Source organism: Natator depressus, chromosome 1 (genome assembly GCF_965152275.1).
Source record: "Natator depressus isolate rNatDep1 chromosome 1, rNatDep2.hap1, whole genome shotgun sequence".
Classification (NCBI taxonomy): Eukaryota; Metazoa; Chordata; order Testudines; family Cheloniidae; genus Natator; species Natator depressus.
In genome coordinates this window covers 194,540,699-194,557,444 of record NC_134234.1, presented here as the reverse complement: position 1 = coordinate 194,557,444, position 16,746 = coordinate 194,540,699, and the positions used below count along the sequence as shown (strand labels likewise).

General features: G+C 37.5%; 1 protein-coding gene across 1 annotated transcript in view; it reads right to left on the bottom strand.

The window, feature by feature from the left end:
* Window positions 1-16,746, bottom strand: part of ABI3BP (ABI family member 3 binding protein) — a 316,616-nt gene that overhangs the window by 115,052 nt on the left and 184,818 nt on the right. The window contains exons 14-21 of the mRNA XM_074973278.1: window positions 15,182-15,256; window positions 11,465-11,530; window positions 11,004-11,078; window positions 9,794-9,850; window positions 4,238-4,312; window positions 2,152-2,226; window positions 1,070-1,144; window positions 65-142 (exon numbers count right to left, since the gene is read on the bottom strand). Coding sequence (XP_074829379.1) covers window positions 65-142; window positions 1,070-1,144; window positions 2,152-2,226; window positions 4,238-4,312; window positions 9,794-9,850; window positions 11,004-11,078; window positions 11,465-11,530; window positions 15,182-15,256 — 576 coding nt within the window. The remainder of the gene's footprint in view (window positions 1-64; window positions 143-1,069; window positions 1,145-2,151; window positions 2,227-4,237; window positions 4,313-9,793; window positions 9,851-11,003; window positions 11,079-11,464; window positions 11,531-15,181; window positions 15,257-16,746) is intronic.

The following is a 16,746-nucleotide window of genomic DNA, read 5'->3' as shown; positions in this document are numbered from 1 at the left end:
ATGGGATGTTCTCTGATTAAACAGACACAGTGTGACCATTCGCTGTGACAAACAACAACATTACCCAACGTTTCTCTTGGCCATTCAAGAGGACTAGAAGTTTGAGGTGAGAAAGATTCCAGAGTGGGTTCACTTGTTGCTGCTGGGAGAAATGTTGACAGTTACAAGAGAGCAAAGAGCTTATGGAAGAAAGAAGTTGCTTCATGGGTAAAACAATTTTGTTCTACAAGAAAAACTGAAGTATTCCACTGATTCTTGAACATTATTTTCAGTTTACCCGTTTAGTATGTGTTAGAGATGAGCTCAGCTTTTTGAATTGCCTTGTTATGGTAACCACAAATCATGGTACCTGTGAATGTGCAGAGATTTTGGATGTTTGTTTAATTCCTTCCTGCCTTCACAAAAATAAATGTGGACTAAATTCTCACAATCAGATTTTAGGTCCACACAGGGCTTACCTCGTTATTTTGAGTTATGTTGCCGCACTTATTAAGATGACATGGAGTAACACAAAGGAAGAGAATAAAAAGGACGTGTTGTGCTGCCAATTACTCAAATACTGACAACAGATGATATTTGGTCCAGAAAGCTGACAACTGATCCAACTATTGCCACAGTTCTGGAGAATCAGGTGTTCAATAAGTTAAATAACTTAATGCGCCTAGGATATTCTTTTCCTTCATATAAAAACTGTAATAGTTCTACAGTACTTGTCTACAACTTTACCATCTACAACATGATGTTAATAGAATGTTTTGGATAATTATTACAGAATACTATAGTACTTTTTAATATTTGTTTCATAGTGTTATCCATGCAGCATATCTTTCCAGTTACTGACAGGAAAACTGACTGGTATGAGTTGCCACACACAACATAGCTGTGAGACAACACAAGTTAATGCCAGTTTCTCAACAGCAATACGGTTTGGATGCTTGCTAAAAATTCAGCTGTAAGGGCCTTATCCAAAGTCCACTGAAATCAATTATAAGACTTCCATTTATTTCAATGGGGTTTATATCTGACCGTGAGCCACTGAATGGTAAAGACTGTGTAATAATTATTGTACCTGGTTTGAGATCTGTTATATCAGGCTCATCGGATGTTGCTGGGTTTGAAAAAACAGGATGAGTATCATCGAAAGCTAAAAAAAAGAAATGGGTAATAATGTTTATTATTTTTTTAAATTTAGATTTTTATCTTCTGAGGTACTCAGTTAAAAGTCAGTGGTCCAGCCAATCTAATGAGTGAGCATCTCTTACTCTAGCAATGGAGCAGTGCTGATAAGGAATGAGATCTAACGGCCAGCAATTAAAATTACAGTTCAAATGGAAACACACACAATGCAGTGAAGGCTAATGTTTACTCAGGTGGTTCATTTCACAGGTTTTTAAGCACCCTGAAAAGTACAAAGACAAAAAAGCTTCTGACTCAATCTGCTAGGATTCTATAAGCATCGAGTATTCAAGGAACAATGGCAATAACATGTCTTTAGAGTTGGGCAAATATTGCTAAAAATATTCCTGCAAATATTTGATTCAATTCGCACCCTGTTAGTGCTTTGCTTTCTATGGACAGTCTGTGATGGAGTTTTACCAACACAAATGTTCACGGAAAGGAAGCAATATCATGTTAATTATGGAACAAATTATATAACTAAAACACAGCAAAATGTTTGTGACCAATCCATAAAGTTAAAAAATAATGGCCAACAAATTTTTGAACAATTTTCAATTAAGTGTGACCTGCTCATGGATACTCTACCAGCAGAAAAAGAAATGATTAATTCATCAGCTAGATAATTCACTACAAATTATTTACTCAGCTCTATGCATGATTCACCAGGCTTCATCAGTTACGTGAGAGTTAATAAACAAACAAACAAGAACACCCCAGTAACTGCTCTTGACATTGACAAACAAAAATGCCCCAACAGGTGACAACCTTAGCAGTGAAACACAGACTAGATGTTGGTTCCTTTAAAAAAAAAAAAAAAAAAGCAGTGAGTATAGCTGTGAGATTTATTGATGACAATCAGCATGAATTACTGGTATGGCAGATGACTAAAACAAGGAAAGACTCCCAGAATTAGCTCTGATGACAAAACCAAAGAGATTAATTAAAGAGAGAAACTGAATGTGTCATTATTACCCATTGTTGTTCCTAGCAAATGAGATATTCTGGAAATTAGAGGCACAGATGTTTCCAGGTCAGCACTATTTGTAGCTGTAGGAAAAAAAAAGGAAACAAATCTGAGATGTGGCCGCATACAGTGTAGTGAGGGGTGTATGTGTGTGGGGGGAAAATAAGAGAGAGATTACATTACATTCCTTTGCAAGAGCCTAACAATGCTGTTGATGTTACATAAACAGATTAAAGGGCCTTTTGGCACCCAGGTAAGAAACTCATTTAATAAAGTTTTGCAAAAATGTCATTATCTTAGTATATGCTAAAAAGAAAAGGAGGACTTGTGGCACCTTAGAGACTAACCAATTTATTTGAGCATAAGCTTTCGTGAGCTACAGCTCACTTCATCGGATGCATTCAGTGGAAAAACATATATAGCATATGCTGTAATTCTTTATAAATAGGTTCAGCAAAGTAGTGTGCAACTGCGTGCACACATTTGCCTTCAACTATATCTAAAGCAACAGACTGGTTCCTTATGCTACACCTTTGCATAAAGGGTTAGAATAAGGTTTAGAATGTCTACAGTAAACACTGCATTTTCCAGTTATAGATGCCCCAATATAGCTCTTCATGAAATTACTTAACACTGTTAGTTTTCAATGTGCAGGTGTTTTTTTCTTTCACGCTGGACATGTGTCCCTGGTATGAATTAATTAAGTTTAAAATCAATCACTACAAGCAGTACATTTTATATTATAATCTAACAAAAACGTACACATATAAGATCCCAAGGGATGCTGCAGAGCCCAGAGGCAACACAGCAAGGAAGTTCATAATAAACCACAGCTTAATAGTTCATGGTAAGGCTATGACCAGTGTTTCTCCCTCAAACCTTTATTCTGTTCTATTCTATTCAGGCTTTTATACCATGCTCATCACTGTAGTATCGGAGTACTTTCCTATAGCGCATTAAGCACCGTGACCACACATCTGTCATTTGTTGTTTATTTTCCAAAGGGAGAAATGTGTGAAGTGGAGGGTCTAGCTTTGCATGTGCAAGTTCTGTCTAAGAAAACTAATCACTAAATAAAGACAAAGTCGTCCCAGGGTAAACAATAATATACCCCCAACAACAAAAGTTAATTTAGTGCTGCTGAAAGGCCTTTACTATATTTACAGGCCTTCACCATATTTTTAGACAGACAGATAGTTAGGGAAACAGTTACAATAGAAGGTGCTCAGGACAATCTACAAATCCCTCAAATGGTGTAGGGAAAAGATATATATAATACTTCAACAGGAATCCCCTTGTATTGCATCCTCTTTTCAAATGACATTGTCTCAGTCAGTATTTACAAACTGTATTGTGATCACTTAGTCTTGTTTGTAGGGTGTGAACCTCAGTCAAGGCACGGATATCTTTATGGCAAAAGATGTCTTTTCTACTGTACATTGTGTTGAGATCATCCCTTGCTTTTTGGTATCTCCACACAGTATTTCTAGCTATCCTCCTTTCAGTGGAGGAGTGGCCTCAGATTGCTATTTCACTATCAGCTCTGATACAAAGCTAACCTCCAAAGCCTCTGAAAGGTCTGGATAAACCCTCAGACAGTCAATCTTTCTCTGAACTTTTGATTGTTTATTCTACCTTTGCAGTACTGCAGTGGCCTAAGACTTTCCCCCTCTATATGTAAGTCTCACTTCCCAACAGCTGACAACATATTAATCCACATCTTTTCACCAATAATTTTGTATACCTGATATCTTTTCTTGGGTAAAAGGTCACAATCCCAACTGATCCTAACTCCACCCTGCTTTCCTTTCCTTCTAGCTCTGTAGGTCCTTTCCTGACCCATCCCTTTGGTAAATACCACACTACACAGGCACAATGCCTTGCCAGGGTTTCTGTCTGAAACCTGCATTGTCTCCAGTACAGAAATAGCCAGGATGCATTTGCTGGACTTGGGGGAACAACATGGAATGTGAAATCACACTGAAATCAGACAAAGCTGAGTAAACCAGTTGAAACCTTCAAAACGGAGACAGTAATAAATAATCTTTTTGGTACAAAATATTAAGCTTCAGAAATAATGCAACTATCATTTACCAGATTCTAGCTCAAATATTTCTGGAATTTCAGATGTTTGGGGAGTGGAAGAAACATGTAGAAAGTCATATGAAGCTGGAAAACAAAACAAAAAACTGCGTTTTATTAACTGAAAACACCGAGAACCATCATGGAACAACAGCATCTTCACTTAAAAATTTAAGTCTGTTTCCAGCCTATACAGAAGTATTAGGAACTGAAGATCAGCAGCAGCTGAAACCTACATTGCTATACAAGAACGATCTAATAAAGAACCATATTTATTTTCCCAGACATGCATGAACATACACTATGTAAATGACAGTGATTGCTGAAATTATAGTAAAAATACCACGAAAGATGTAAGAAAATATTATTGACAACCAGAAAGATGAAATATAGATGAAAGATGACAAGGTAGATGAAAGGAGATTAAACTTTGTAGACAAGCTGAGTAACAGGCTGAGAATGACTTGCTGTCTAGTGAGCCACGCACAGGACTGGAAGTCCTGATTCTGAAACAGACTCACTCTAAAAAATGTATCCCTAGAAAATTGCTGAAGAGAACAATCATTCACTGGCACCATGGGAGGATGATTTACAATAGGTCCAATCCTTCAGTAATGTATTTGATCATATGATTCTCTGTGGGCTTGGGAAATAACAAGCCACTCTGCCTTAGTTTTCTCATCTCTAAAATGGAAATAACTTCCTGACAGAGGTTCAGTGAGGATTAACTAGCTAATGCTTGTAGCTTTATTGGCACAGTATTGTAGTACTACGAAATATGTTATTAAAAGCTGTTAGAGTGGAGCCGCTAATGGGCATGTATGCAAGAGATGAAGGAAATTAATACTTCCAAATGATATAATATTCTCCAGTGTTCATGTTTGTACGAGAAAGGGATATTGTTCAGCACAAGCGGATAACACAAAGTTAATATGTTCTTTGACACAGTTTTAAATGTGATCTACAAAGAAAAATAATCAACATGGTCTGTTCCCTTTGTTTCTTTACGATGTAAAAAGCCTGAAACGCTCCCTCCCCCAACATAATGAGCAAACAATCGTTCTACTTGTTTTTTACCTTACAAATATCAGGAATATCAAGTCTTGCCTTCCCTGTTTTTGCCTGAGGAGTCCTCAGGGGACCAAAACTGCATGTGAGCTTTCTCATTACTCTCCTGAATGGCAAGGGGTGTTAAATCTTTAACAAAATGTGTTTTCTTCCTCAGTGTTTGCCAGGAGTTTAAGTTAAATAGGTTTTTAACAAAAACAAACGAAAACATTTTAAACTGAGAAAATAGTATTTCCTCTAAATTGTTCAGGGTTCATTTCCAGGGTGCTAGTGGTATCATAACTAGAATAATTCTCCTGCCATCCATACAACAGTTTTCCAGGGAGGAAAAAAGTTTAAAAGACCTTAATTTCTAATGCTAAAATAAGCGGGGGGGTAAGGGGGGGAATGAGAAACCTTTCAGGCCTTCTTCATATATTTTACAAATACCAGAAAAACCTAAACTTCTTTTGCAGCTAGCCTTTAATGAACAGACATAGAATCAAGGATGTAACTCTCTCGTGTAAAGGCAGATATCACCATGGTAATGGAATGGGACCTATAACTGAAAGCTCAAAACTATAACAAGACACACTACTTTCAGAAAAATCTTCCGCTCAGAACCCAGTTGGCTGGCTGTTTTCTCTATCTAGGCAAGTTTCTAGTGCACTGTAATCCATGTAACCTTTAAATATAGTGCCAGTACTATCGCCAGGGGAAGCTAATGACTAGAATACTCAAGAGAACCCAGAGCTCAGACCTTACCAAAGGAAAAGAAAGATGAAAGTAAACTTGTCTGCTAGAGTATCAGCAGAGAGAAAGCTAGGGACTATCTGGGTAAGTCTACATTGCAAAGTAAAACTGCAACACTGTCTCTGAGACCAGGTCAATAAAAATAGCACTGCAGACATTCCTGCTCAGGCTGGAGCCTGGGCTGAGACCCTCTCCTTTGCCAGGTGCCAGACAGCGCAGATGTACCCTCTGATGCTGCAAAACAGATGATAAAAGTCATTGTGGTCCCAGACTTGGGCTGAAACTTAAGCTTTACAAGTGGCCATTGTAACAAGTATTGTAAAGTTTATCATTGGTTGGTTAGCTCAATTAGTTAGAGCAAGGTATTAATAATGCCAGCAACCAGGCAGCAATCCTCACAATGTCTGCAGCTTTAAAAAAGAGACTGATCTTGTGGTTAAGGCACAAAGAAAACACAGAAGGGGCTAAGAAGATCTGGGTTCAACTCCTCCCTTTACCGTAGACTTTCTGGGTGACCACAGGAAAAAAAATCACTTAATCGCTCAGTGCCTCAGTTTCCCATCTATAAAATGGGGAATAATATTTCCATTCTCCCACCTCTGGTCTGTCTTGGATGTTTAGATTGTAAACTCTTTGGGGATCAAACTGTGTTTTATTTTTTTTATATATATATATATATACACACACCCCCACACACACACCAGCTACCATAATGTGGACCCAATGTCAGCAGGGTCCTCTATGTATTACAATAATACAAAAAACATCCACAAGTCTGAGGAGGGTCAGGGAGATGCCAATAGATCAGACTTCATCACTTCTATGCCATGAAAATGCACAAAAATCCCCCCCCCAAACTAAAGAACAAAAATCTCACAATGTATCACTACTGTTTTTAACGGTTTTGCCAGCAGTACGTTTTTCTGGGTTTGTGAAACAGCAACACGTTTTTCTTTTTTACATTAGGTAAAATGTAGTTTCTGTATGTGGACAACTATCATTTTTCACAGTTGAATCCTCAGCAGGCAAGTAATTAGTAGTTTAGCACAATTTCAACACAAATCTTTTAACTACCTATACTTTTTACATGAAGAAAGAACTATGTGTAGCTCAGATGCTTGTCTCTTTCATCAACAGAAGTTGGTCCAATAAAATATATTACCTCACCCACCTTGCCTCTCTAATGTCCCAGGACCAACACGGCTACAAGAATAGTACAGACTACATTTTTTACACTCATCTTCAAATCCTGCAAGATCGACACTCATTCCTACAATCCTGCAAGATCGACACTCATTCCTACAATCCTGCAAGATCGACACTCATTCCTACAATCCTGCAAGATCGACACTCATTCCTACTTTTCATCTATGCAGAGAATTTTTGTAACTGGGTGGGCTGGACTAGTTGAAACAAACACTTAATGCAAACCACATGCAGGCTATATGTGTAAAACTTGACATCTTTAAACTATTTAATTTAATAGTCAACAAATGTTTCTTATCCACAAAAGCCTCTCTATATCACAAAGACAAAAACATGATTGGGGAAGGAAACGCTCTTGAAAGTTATAAATAAGTTTCCATTCCATTCACACAAGGTCAACTGCAAATTAACAGTGTTGGTTATCAAAGTTCATAAGAAGCAAGTATGCTAACGAGTGGCTAACTACACCATAGTTAAATTTCTGTGTAAAAGTGCTTTTTCAAAGTGCTGTAATATATTTAGGGCCTGATTAACCATCGCTTTACTACAGTTTTACACTGATGTAACTCCATGGAGTTAAAATGGCATAAAACTGGAGTAACACAGTAGTGAAGAAAAGAAAAGGAGTACTTGTGGCACCTTAGAGACTAGCCAATTTATCTGAGCATAAGTTTTCGTGAGCTACAGCTCACTTCATCGGATGCATCCGACGAAGTGAGCTGTAGCTCACGAAAGCTGATGCTCAAATAAATTGGTTAGTCTCTAAGGTGCCACAAGTACTCCTTTTCTTTTTGCGAATACAGACTAACACGGCTGCTACTCTGAATAGTAGTGAAGGAGACCCATAAAATGGAAGAGCTCAAGAATAGATAGGTAGGCTTAAAGATTCAATATGATAGTAATGCCTGATCATTTATTTACTAGCTCAGTGATCAGTTTTTTGCCACTAACACCAAATTACATGAGGTTATTAAAAATAGTAGCTAAACATCCCTTCTTCAGGGGAAAAATGGCAAAGCAGGTGCTTTAGTGCAGCACTCATCACCTTCGGATCTGGTTTGAAAACGCAAGTCAACACCAGTAGCCTACAAAAAAGGAATCAGAACTCACTAGGCTAGATGTTCCAAAGCAGTCTTGTAAATGCAAACAATTGCAAAGGCTGACTACAACCTTCTAGTATCAAATAGTATGATGCCAAGTTTTAAATTAGGCATTGATATCATATTAGTATTTTGTCATTTGTTCAACTCCCTCAAAATATGCAAGCATTTTTATATTTGGCCATCCATGTTTTATTTAAAATGAAAAATGCCAGATAGGATCACAGTTCCATCTTCTCCCCTACCCCTGCTCTCTTACATGGTGCAAAATGTATGACCCAGTGTAAAAAGAGCATGTGTGTGAGTCTCTGCCATGCAGAATAATTTAATAGTGGAAGTTAGAAGTTTGTGCCGTTCTGTCAACATACAAAGAAGTTCATTACTGAGCCTCTAAGCCTTTAAGGTTAGAGACGTGTATATATTACACTTATAAATGATTGTTCTCAATGAGGGGCGTTGACTCCAATTTCCAACTGAATAATAAATTAAATATATAAAATGTTAATCCCTTGTTTTAAAAGTCATGCATTGCCTGCTCCAAATTTTGAACAGGGCTCAATCCTGCAAGCTGCTCAGATACTATGGTATAGCATAGCATAAAACCTTAGACACAGAGAAGTGATGAGTGCCCATAACATTCACTGCGTCGGTGGGGGGGGGGGGGAAGAAGAGGAAGAGATAGAGCTCAGCATCTTGCAGTAACAAGCTCTGAGGCCCTTTATGCCCCACTCTTTAGCAACCATCCACACTCCTAGAGACACTCTAAGAGTGGAATTCTGTAAAACAAACAAACAAACACCTAGATAAAAGTAATTAAAGACACTGTCATACATTTGGCGCATTAAGGTAAAGAGAAGTGGTGGGTGGCACAAGATTGCTTAATAAAAGATTATGAGCCTTTAGAGAACAATGGGCTGTAATTACCAGATATGGTTCGTGCCTTTTCTGAAGTTTTGGGTCTTGAAGGAAAAAACTGCATTTCTCACAGGGCTGAGAGAAAAACTAGATTGTCGTTTCCGAGATCATAACAGAATGCTTTGTTGAGCACAGAAAACATATGCCATCAACTTAGTGACAAAGCAGTTGGTCAGCTGCTAAGTCTCCTTTTAAATTAAAAGTCAGTACATTCCACAGTGCAGTCTAATGACAGCAACTTGAAATTGCCTCAAAAGTTGGATGGAATTCTCAGCTTTAAAAGGAAACAGAATACTCTGTTCACACAAAGACAACAGACGTGCACAGTCAGAACCATAAGCATGGGTACAGCTGCATGCTACATGTGTTCAGTGTGTTCTGGAACAGATGACTGATTAAGAAGGTTCATAATGTGCTTGAAAAAGGGAAATAAAAGAAGTGTAAAGAATAAGCTTTGACAGTATGAATGGGAACTGAACTGAATTCTGTGATATGGAAATCTAAAAGGTATGATATTATACACCGAGAAAACATCATCCTCATTTACCAACTTCTGCTTTACTAGCTTCAGGTGTAACAGGTTTCGGAGTTGTTTGAATAATTACTGTAAGAAAAAAAAATAAATCCATTTGAGATGGTCAGATCCTATTGTACACCTCACAAATCATTTCTTTACGTAGTTGCCATTTCGTGTTGCTATGTGGTTTAACAAAATTGCATTTAAGTGTTCTGTACAGTAATGAATGGGACAGAATTGCAGATTATACTTTTTTTCAAATGCAAACAGCCTTGGAACCAAGGAAGCCAGAATTAGTGACATTATAGCCAACCTTACAGGTTATGTGGCATCAACTGTGATAGATCTATTTTCCAATAAAGGCTTTAGATCTGATTCTCCACTACTTTGCACTCTGTGCAGTCATTTATCCCTGTGCAAAGTATATGTAACATACCAATATGCAAATTTGTTAGCTTTTTCACCCCCCTTTGCACTAATTTTTCACAGGGGAAGAGGGCTACACAAGGTAATTTAGTAGAGAATCAGGCCCTTACTCTATTCTACATTTTATTGATTTACATACCACTTTTACTTTCAAATCATTTTCACAGCAGAAACAAGGCATGAGTTATCTGTGAGAAATAGCAGCTTGCTACTGGAGTGAGGTAACTGGTCACTCTGAGCAAAGTTTTCAAACCTGGGTGCTTAAAATTAACTTGCAAATCTATATTGAGACTCCTAAAAAAAAAAAATGGCCTGATTTTCATAGGTGCTGAGTGAATGTAGCTACCATGGATTTCAGTGGTGTTTGTCAACACTTAGCATTTCTTCAAATCAGGACACTTAAATGTAGGTGTTGAAACATGGATTTAGATGTTAACTTTATCCACAGGCTTACCACAGGTATCCACTGTAAGCCGGGTAAAATTTTAAGGCACTAGGATTGTATACAGTAATACTTTGTTATATCCATTTGTATATAATAGGTCAACTGCTACTGTACTTAAAATATGGATGATCTTACAAATCTAATAAACGTATATGAGAAATTTAATCATAATGATCCAGGATTCTAAAGGTGTCAAGCAAAATGTTGTAAATAAATATGCTACTTCATACAGCACATGCATGTCAACAGTATTCTTGTTCCCAAAGTAAGTTATACAGAGTAAATTAAGCTAACCACTTGACTAAAAATACAGAGATGTCTTCTAAATTTACCTGCCAAAAGAATTAATTTGACAAGAAATATAGTTACCAGATTTGGTTGGTAGCTTTTCTGGGATGCCAGATGGTTTGGATCTTGAAGAAACAAGCTGTGTTTCATCAAAAACTGAAAAGAGAATCTGAGTTTAAAATGTTGAGGGACTTCAGAGGTGATGGGACAGCATGGCACTCAGCTACAGCCAAGTTGCACATTTCAAGATGATGCTGACACAAGGGAAAGCAAGATGGTGGATGGGCAGAAAGTGAGCTGTGAGATGATTGTGTAACATGAAGAGTGAGGTATGTCCTTTTAGCAGCAAGCCATTAAATCAGTTCAGAAAATGCTTTTCAGATGATGATTATGAGGAAACGGTTGATACAGCAGGATCAAACGAAAAGTTTTGCATGTGAGGTTTTGAAGCCGAAGTATTTGAGCAAACCTTAAGACTATCTTTAGCAGATAGAAGATATGCCAAGATGATGGAAAAAATAACTGAATCATATACGATTTACCCATCACTGTCCCTGGGGTTTCCATAGAAGGAAAAGATGTAGATTTCAGGGCTGGTTTCTTGGCAGCTAAGAGCAAACATGAAAACAATCCTGAGATATTGGGGTAGGCATTCTTTGCACAAGTGGTACCAACTCATAACTTTAAAACAGAAAAAACAAGTCCGTATTTGGTGTTTGTTTTTTTTTAATCATTTGAGTTTTTGAGAAGATCTGAACTCCCTTGATCTATTGCGGTTTATGAAAAAAATCCAAATATTGTGGTTTGGGCTCATTTTTAATGAGGATGACATAAATATATGTTAAAATCAGAACTAATAAACTAAACTGTTTTCTGTTTCATACAGTAGCCGTCTGCTTCCACACCTATTTTCAATCAGATTCTGAATGACTCATTTTATCAACGGATATGATCCCATGTTACCACCCTGATCAGCAGAAAGGGGAATAGTGATCTTGGACATTATGCAAACAAATACCACATTATTCACAGCTATTGGCAGCAGGACTTTAACTGTATTTACACCCAGTAAGAACTATATGATATTTCCCAAAAGTATCACACTAAACTGCAGGTGTATAAAAAAGCTGTCTTTTTTAAAAAGTTAAAATTCAAAGTAAATTGGCCATCCACAAAGTTTCTAAATTAAAAAGATGCCTCTCTGTGGTATAATCCGATACAAAAATAAATAAGAAAAACATTCTGGGGGAAAGCAGGGAAAAATTTATGTAAAACACAACTAAAGATATATTCACAGAAACTAAATTTTACTCTATTTGCTGATCTTATGAGAGATCTGACACTTTCTTGATGCAGTTAATATAAAACCCACTTACTAAAATGTAACTTTTAAAAAAATGTAACATTTTAAAAAGCAATTCAGAAGATAGTCACTTGAAACAATAAGTCAGATACTGTGCAGAAAAGCGAGGTGGTATCATAGGCCTTGTAAGTGTACTGGCCTCTCTGAGAGTATGGGACTTTTCCCATTTATTTCAATGGAGGCAGAATGAAGCCAAAATAATACACTTTAAAAAAAGATTCACAAGAATCATGCTCAAGGTTTGGAAAATCCAGGCTAAAGGACCATGGTATTCAAATTCTATAGGCTGGAACACAGTGTCGAGAGCGATAACAAAAGCATCCAAGCCCCAATCCTGCAAAGTTGTTCAGGTGAAAAGCCCTTACCAACCACAGGGAATGGCACTGACTTCATCTGGTATGTCTACACTCAGGCGTGCTGGAACAATTTATATCGTGGGGGTGCTGAGAACCATTGAACGAAGCTGTAAGCCCTGCATATGATGGAAACCAATTCAAGCCAGGGAGTGCGGTAGCACCTCCAATTCCAGCACCTATGTCTACTCTGAAATGAAAAATCCCGTGGCACCAAGTCTCAGAGCCTGGATCAAATGACTTGGGCTCCCAGGGCTCAGGCTGTGGAGATGAGAATTGCAATGTAGACATTTGGGCTTGAGCTGAAGCCCAGCCTCTGAGACCTTCCCCCGTCTCAGGGTCTCAGAGCCCAGGGTTCCAGTTCAAGCTTGAATGTCTACACTGAAATTTTATTGCCCTGCAACTTGAGCCCAAGTCAGCTGACCTGGGCCAGCCTTAGCCATGCCACGGGTCTTTTATTGCTTTGTAGATGTGCTCAGTGAGATTCTGACTGTGTGGATCTCCCTCCCAACATCAGGGCCCAAACCAGAACAATTAAATCACACTTCATGCTATGTGGTCTCAATGGAAAACCTCAAAAGTACAATTTAGAGCTAACCCGAAACAAATTATGTGAATGAAATGCTAGCTTTGCCAGGTGTATCACTATTCTATTTTTTTACCTTTAATTTTGGAACGCACGTGTGGGATTAGATTATTAGTAGTATTATCCCTAATAATTTTGAAGTCAGTAGCTATATTTCAACAAACCATGTTCTTAAAAATTACTGAACATCCTCTCTCTTTAATACTCACTTTAATGGCTTTTCAAGACGTACAATTAGTTCACGGGAAGATGGGGTGTAAATCTACCTCGTGCTAGCCTGCCGTGCACTAACTGTTCATGTGGACCCTGAAATTGCTCACTAAGATTTCCCTATGCACTTTGATCTAACCCACTTTGAAATGGGAGTAGATCTAAGTGCACTAGGGAACTTTTAGGGCATGACAGCATGGTCCACACATGGTGCGCAGCATGCCAGTGTGAAGTAGATTTACACCCCAGCGTGCTGTGCACTAACTGCTCATTGGGATGAGCCCTAACTGTATCTTACTGGATCTCTTTCACAACAATAGAAATAGATGGCTATGTTCATTCCATAGGGGAGAGAGCTGCTGGCCTCAAAGCAAATCCAGAAATGCTGTGAGAAATTATAATAAATCAGAAACAAATTCTAAAATCTTTACCAAATTTCTACTCAGTCCTAACTCACGCTGAAGTCTATGGGAGTTTGCTTAAGCATTTCAATATTAGGGACTTCTTTTGCATGAAGTACATGAACCGAAAAGTACATGCTCTAAATAAACTGCCACTATCACATGATAGGCTGCAGTAGCATTTAGTGCAAGAATTAACTGAATCAGTACTATCTCAGGGGAAAGAACACCACTTACCTCACCTGAGTGTTAACTAAGCCTGATCATATTTAAGCAATGAAATTCAAGTTCACAGCATTACAATGGGGTCTTCTGAGTTCATCTTATCTATAAACTTGCGAGTCAGAATTTAGTTGTGAAATCAGTTAAGAAAAAATGTGCTCTGACACAAATTCAAAATAAAAGATTAAAATAATGTAAGTCAAAAAATCAATCAATCAATAAATATGCTCTAGCTCTTGTTAGTAATCATTAGACTTTTTCACTAAACTATTAGTGAGGTTCAATAGCTTACTACTCTAACACCTTAGCATGGGCAAGGATAGTTTCCACTGGACTCTATGGGAACCACACAAATGCATCCTGGGACAAAATTATGCCCTACGGCAATTGTGGAAGGGTTGTCAGGTTCTCAAGCACAACAGAAGTGCTATGGTCTAAGGTTAAAAAAAATCAGCTGCCGATTCTGGGTACCCAGCTGGAGACTTATTAAAGAGGACTGATTATCAAAGGGCAAGCCCTCAACACTTTATGAAAATCAGGCCCTTTTAAAGTGTGCCAACAGTTGAAGCAACACAAATAACTATTCACATTTGAAAATGTAGGCCATAGGTACACATCTCTAACAAGAAGAAGCTAATAACTTCACTAGACAAATCAACTATTTAACAAAGTCATTACACAGTCCACAACTTTGCTGTTGGATGGAATGACAGTTCAGCTGAGAGATACAAGCCATCTCTGAAACTGAAGGGGCATTTACAAGGAAAATGCTAAACCCATGGAACAGATCTTTCGCAAATAGAAGTTTTTATAGCTCTACTAACTTAATTGGAGCTGTGACAATTTACACGAGCTGAGGATAGTCTCCATATCTTCACAAGTCTTCTAACAAGATTTGTAAGTAAATCATTTTGAGCATCATGTCACTAAAATCAAAACAAGACTTATGTGGAGTCATAATTTTGCAGTAGAAAAAGCTCATGGCTGTAGCATTATAAATCATACAACCACATTATTGTATCTGAGTCATTAAAACCACAAAACCCACCTGGTCATAATACCAACAAATATAACTCAAATAATATTTGTCTCGAAACTCTCAACTTTAGAAATAAGGCAATTACCAGGTTTTGTCTGTAGTATTTTTGGAGTATCAGATATTTTGGATCCAGAAGGAATCAGCTGCATTTCATTAGAAGCTATGATAAAAGAAATAATGAGGTCTTTATTTGCTATGGGTCATTAGGAAAACATGGCACAGAAATTATTCCAGCACACACAAAGTGCATGCCTGAAGCCAGCAATATAAGAATAGGCTGACCACTGAAATACAATTTCATAAATAATGGAAAGAAACATTGTGGAAAGACAGAAAGGAGACTGGAACATGAATATCCTCGGCTCTGTCCTGAACCATCATATGAAGAATCACCTGTCTAAGGAAGACAGAAATAAATATCCAACAATGAAAGTTTATCTGCTTTGTAGTTAAGCAGAGACAACCATGATTTAGTTCTCTTAAAAGCATCCTCTAAAGCAGTGCCGCCAAACAAAGTTAACCTTGCCAAAGAAACTGCAAAGGAAAAAACTGGATTAAAATAAGCTGCAAACAAAACAAAACAAAAAATCACCATTACACAATCTTCCCCTGGGCTTCTGAAATGCAGGAGGTGTTTTAGTGTTAGGAAATTCTGGAAGCCTGTCTGGAACTGCGAGGGGGGTGAGGGAAAAAGAGAAAGTACAAAATTGATGGGAGTCAGTAGAAATCTGAAAAAAAAATGTGTTTGTTAACACTTGCGGTTCTCTTTGTATAGTATAACAAAAAGACCCTTGTCCCTACATTCCAGTGCTAGTGAATTCAATACAATCTTTTCTTTTATTACTCACCCATATACTTACTAAGTACAGAGTTGCATACATCATTCCATGACTATTCATGCCTGCACCCCTCTCTGGAAAATGAGGCCAAATTTTCAAGTAACTAGGGGCCAAATTTTCAAAAACTATCTCTGGACTTTCGTTGACAATTTTGCATAGATTTGTGTGTATAATACAGGTAGTGAATTTAACATTTTGACATTTCTTAATGCAGAATTGTGACTGCAAGAAGACTGTGGGTGCTGCTCCTAACAACAAAACAAAAATGAGTAACTTTTAATGGAGAAAACACAATTTGCAATACAAAGTTTGTGACCAGGATTTTGTATAGGACACTTTTTTCTCCAGGAAGAAAATAAAGATTTCATGCCACGTTAAGCCTTAGTGAGTCATAAGAGTCATACAAATGACATTTATATTTTAATTGACATTTGATGCCATCAGACAATCTTTCTTGAGTTTTTGATGTTTTGAGCATTTATACATTTAAATAATCAGTTTTGTAATATAACACAAACTGTGTAACCTGTCACAACAGGAGGCTAAAGATAATTTCTAACTTCACCTATGTAGATTTGCATTGCTTTTACCTTGAAAATATACAAGTGTTTTTGTGATTTTTTTCCACACATTAAAAATGGCGCACATGCCATTCTGCAGAGATGTTAGTAGCATAGCATCTCCTATTCTAGAGATACGCCTGTTACTGAAGGAATCCAGTCAGGTGAATTTATTATTTTAATGGCACCTACTGTGCATAATAATGTTACACTACCTGTGGTTTATAGTGAAAAATTGTTTCCATGTTATA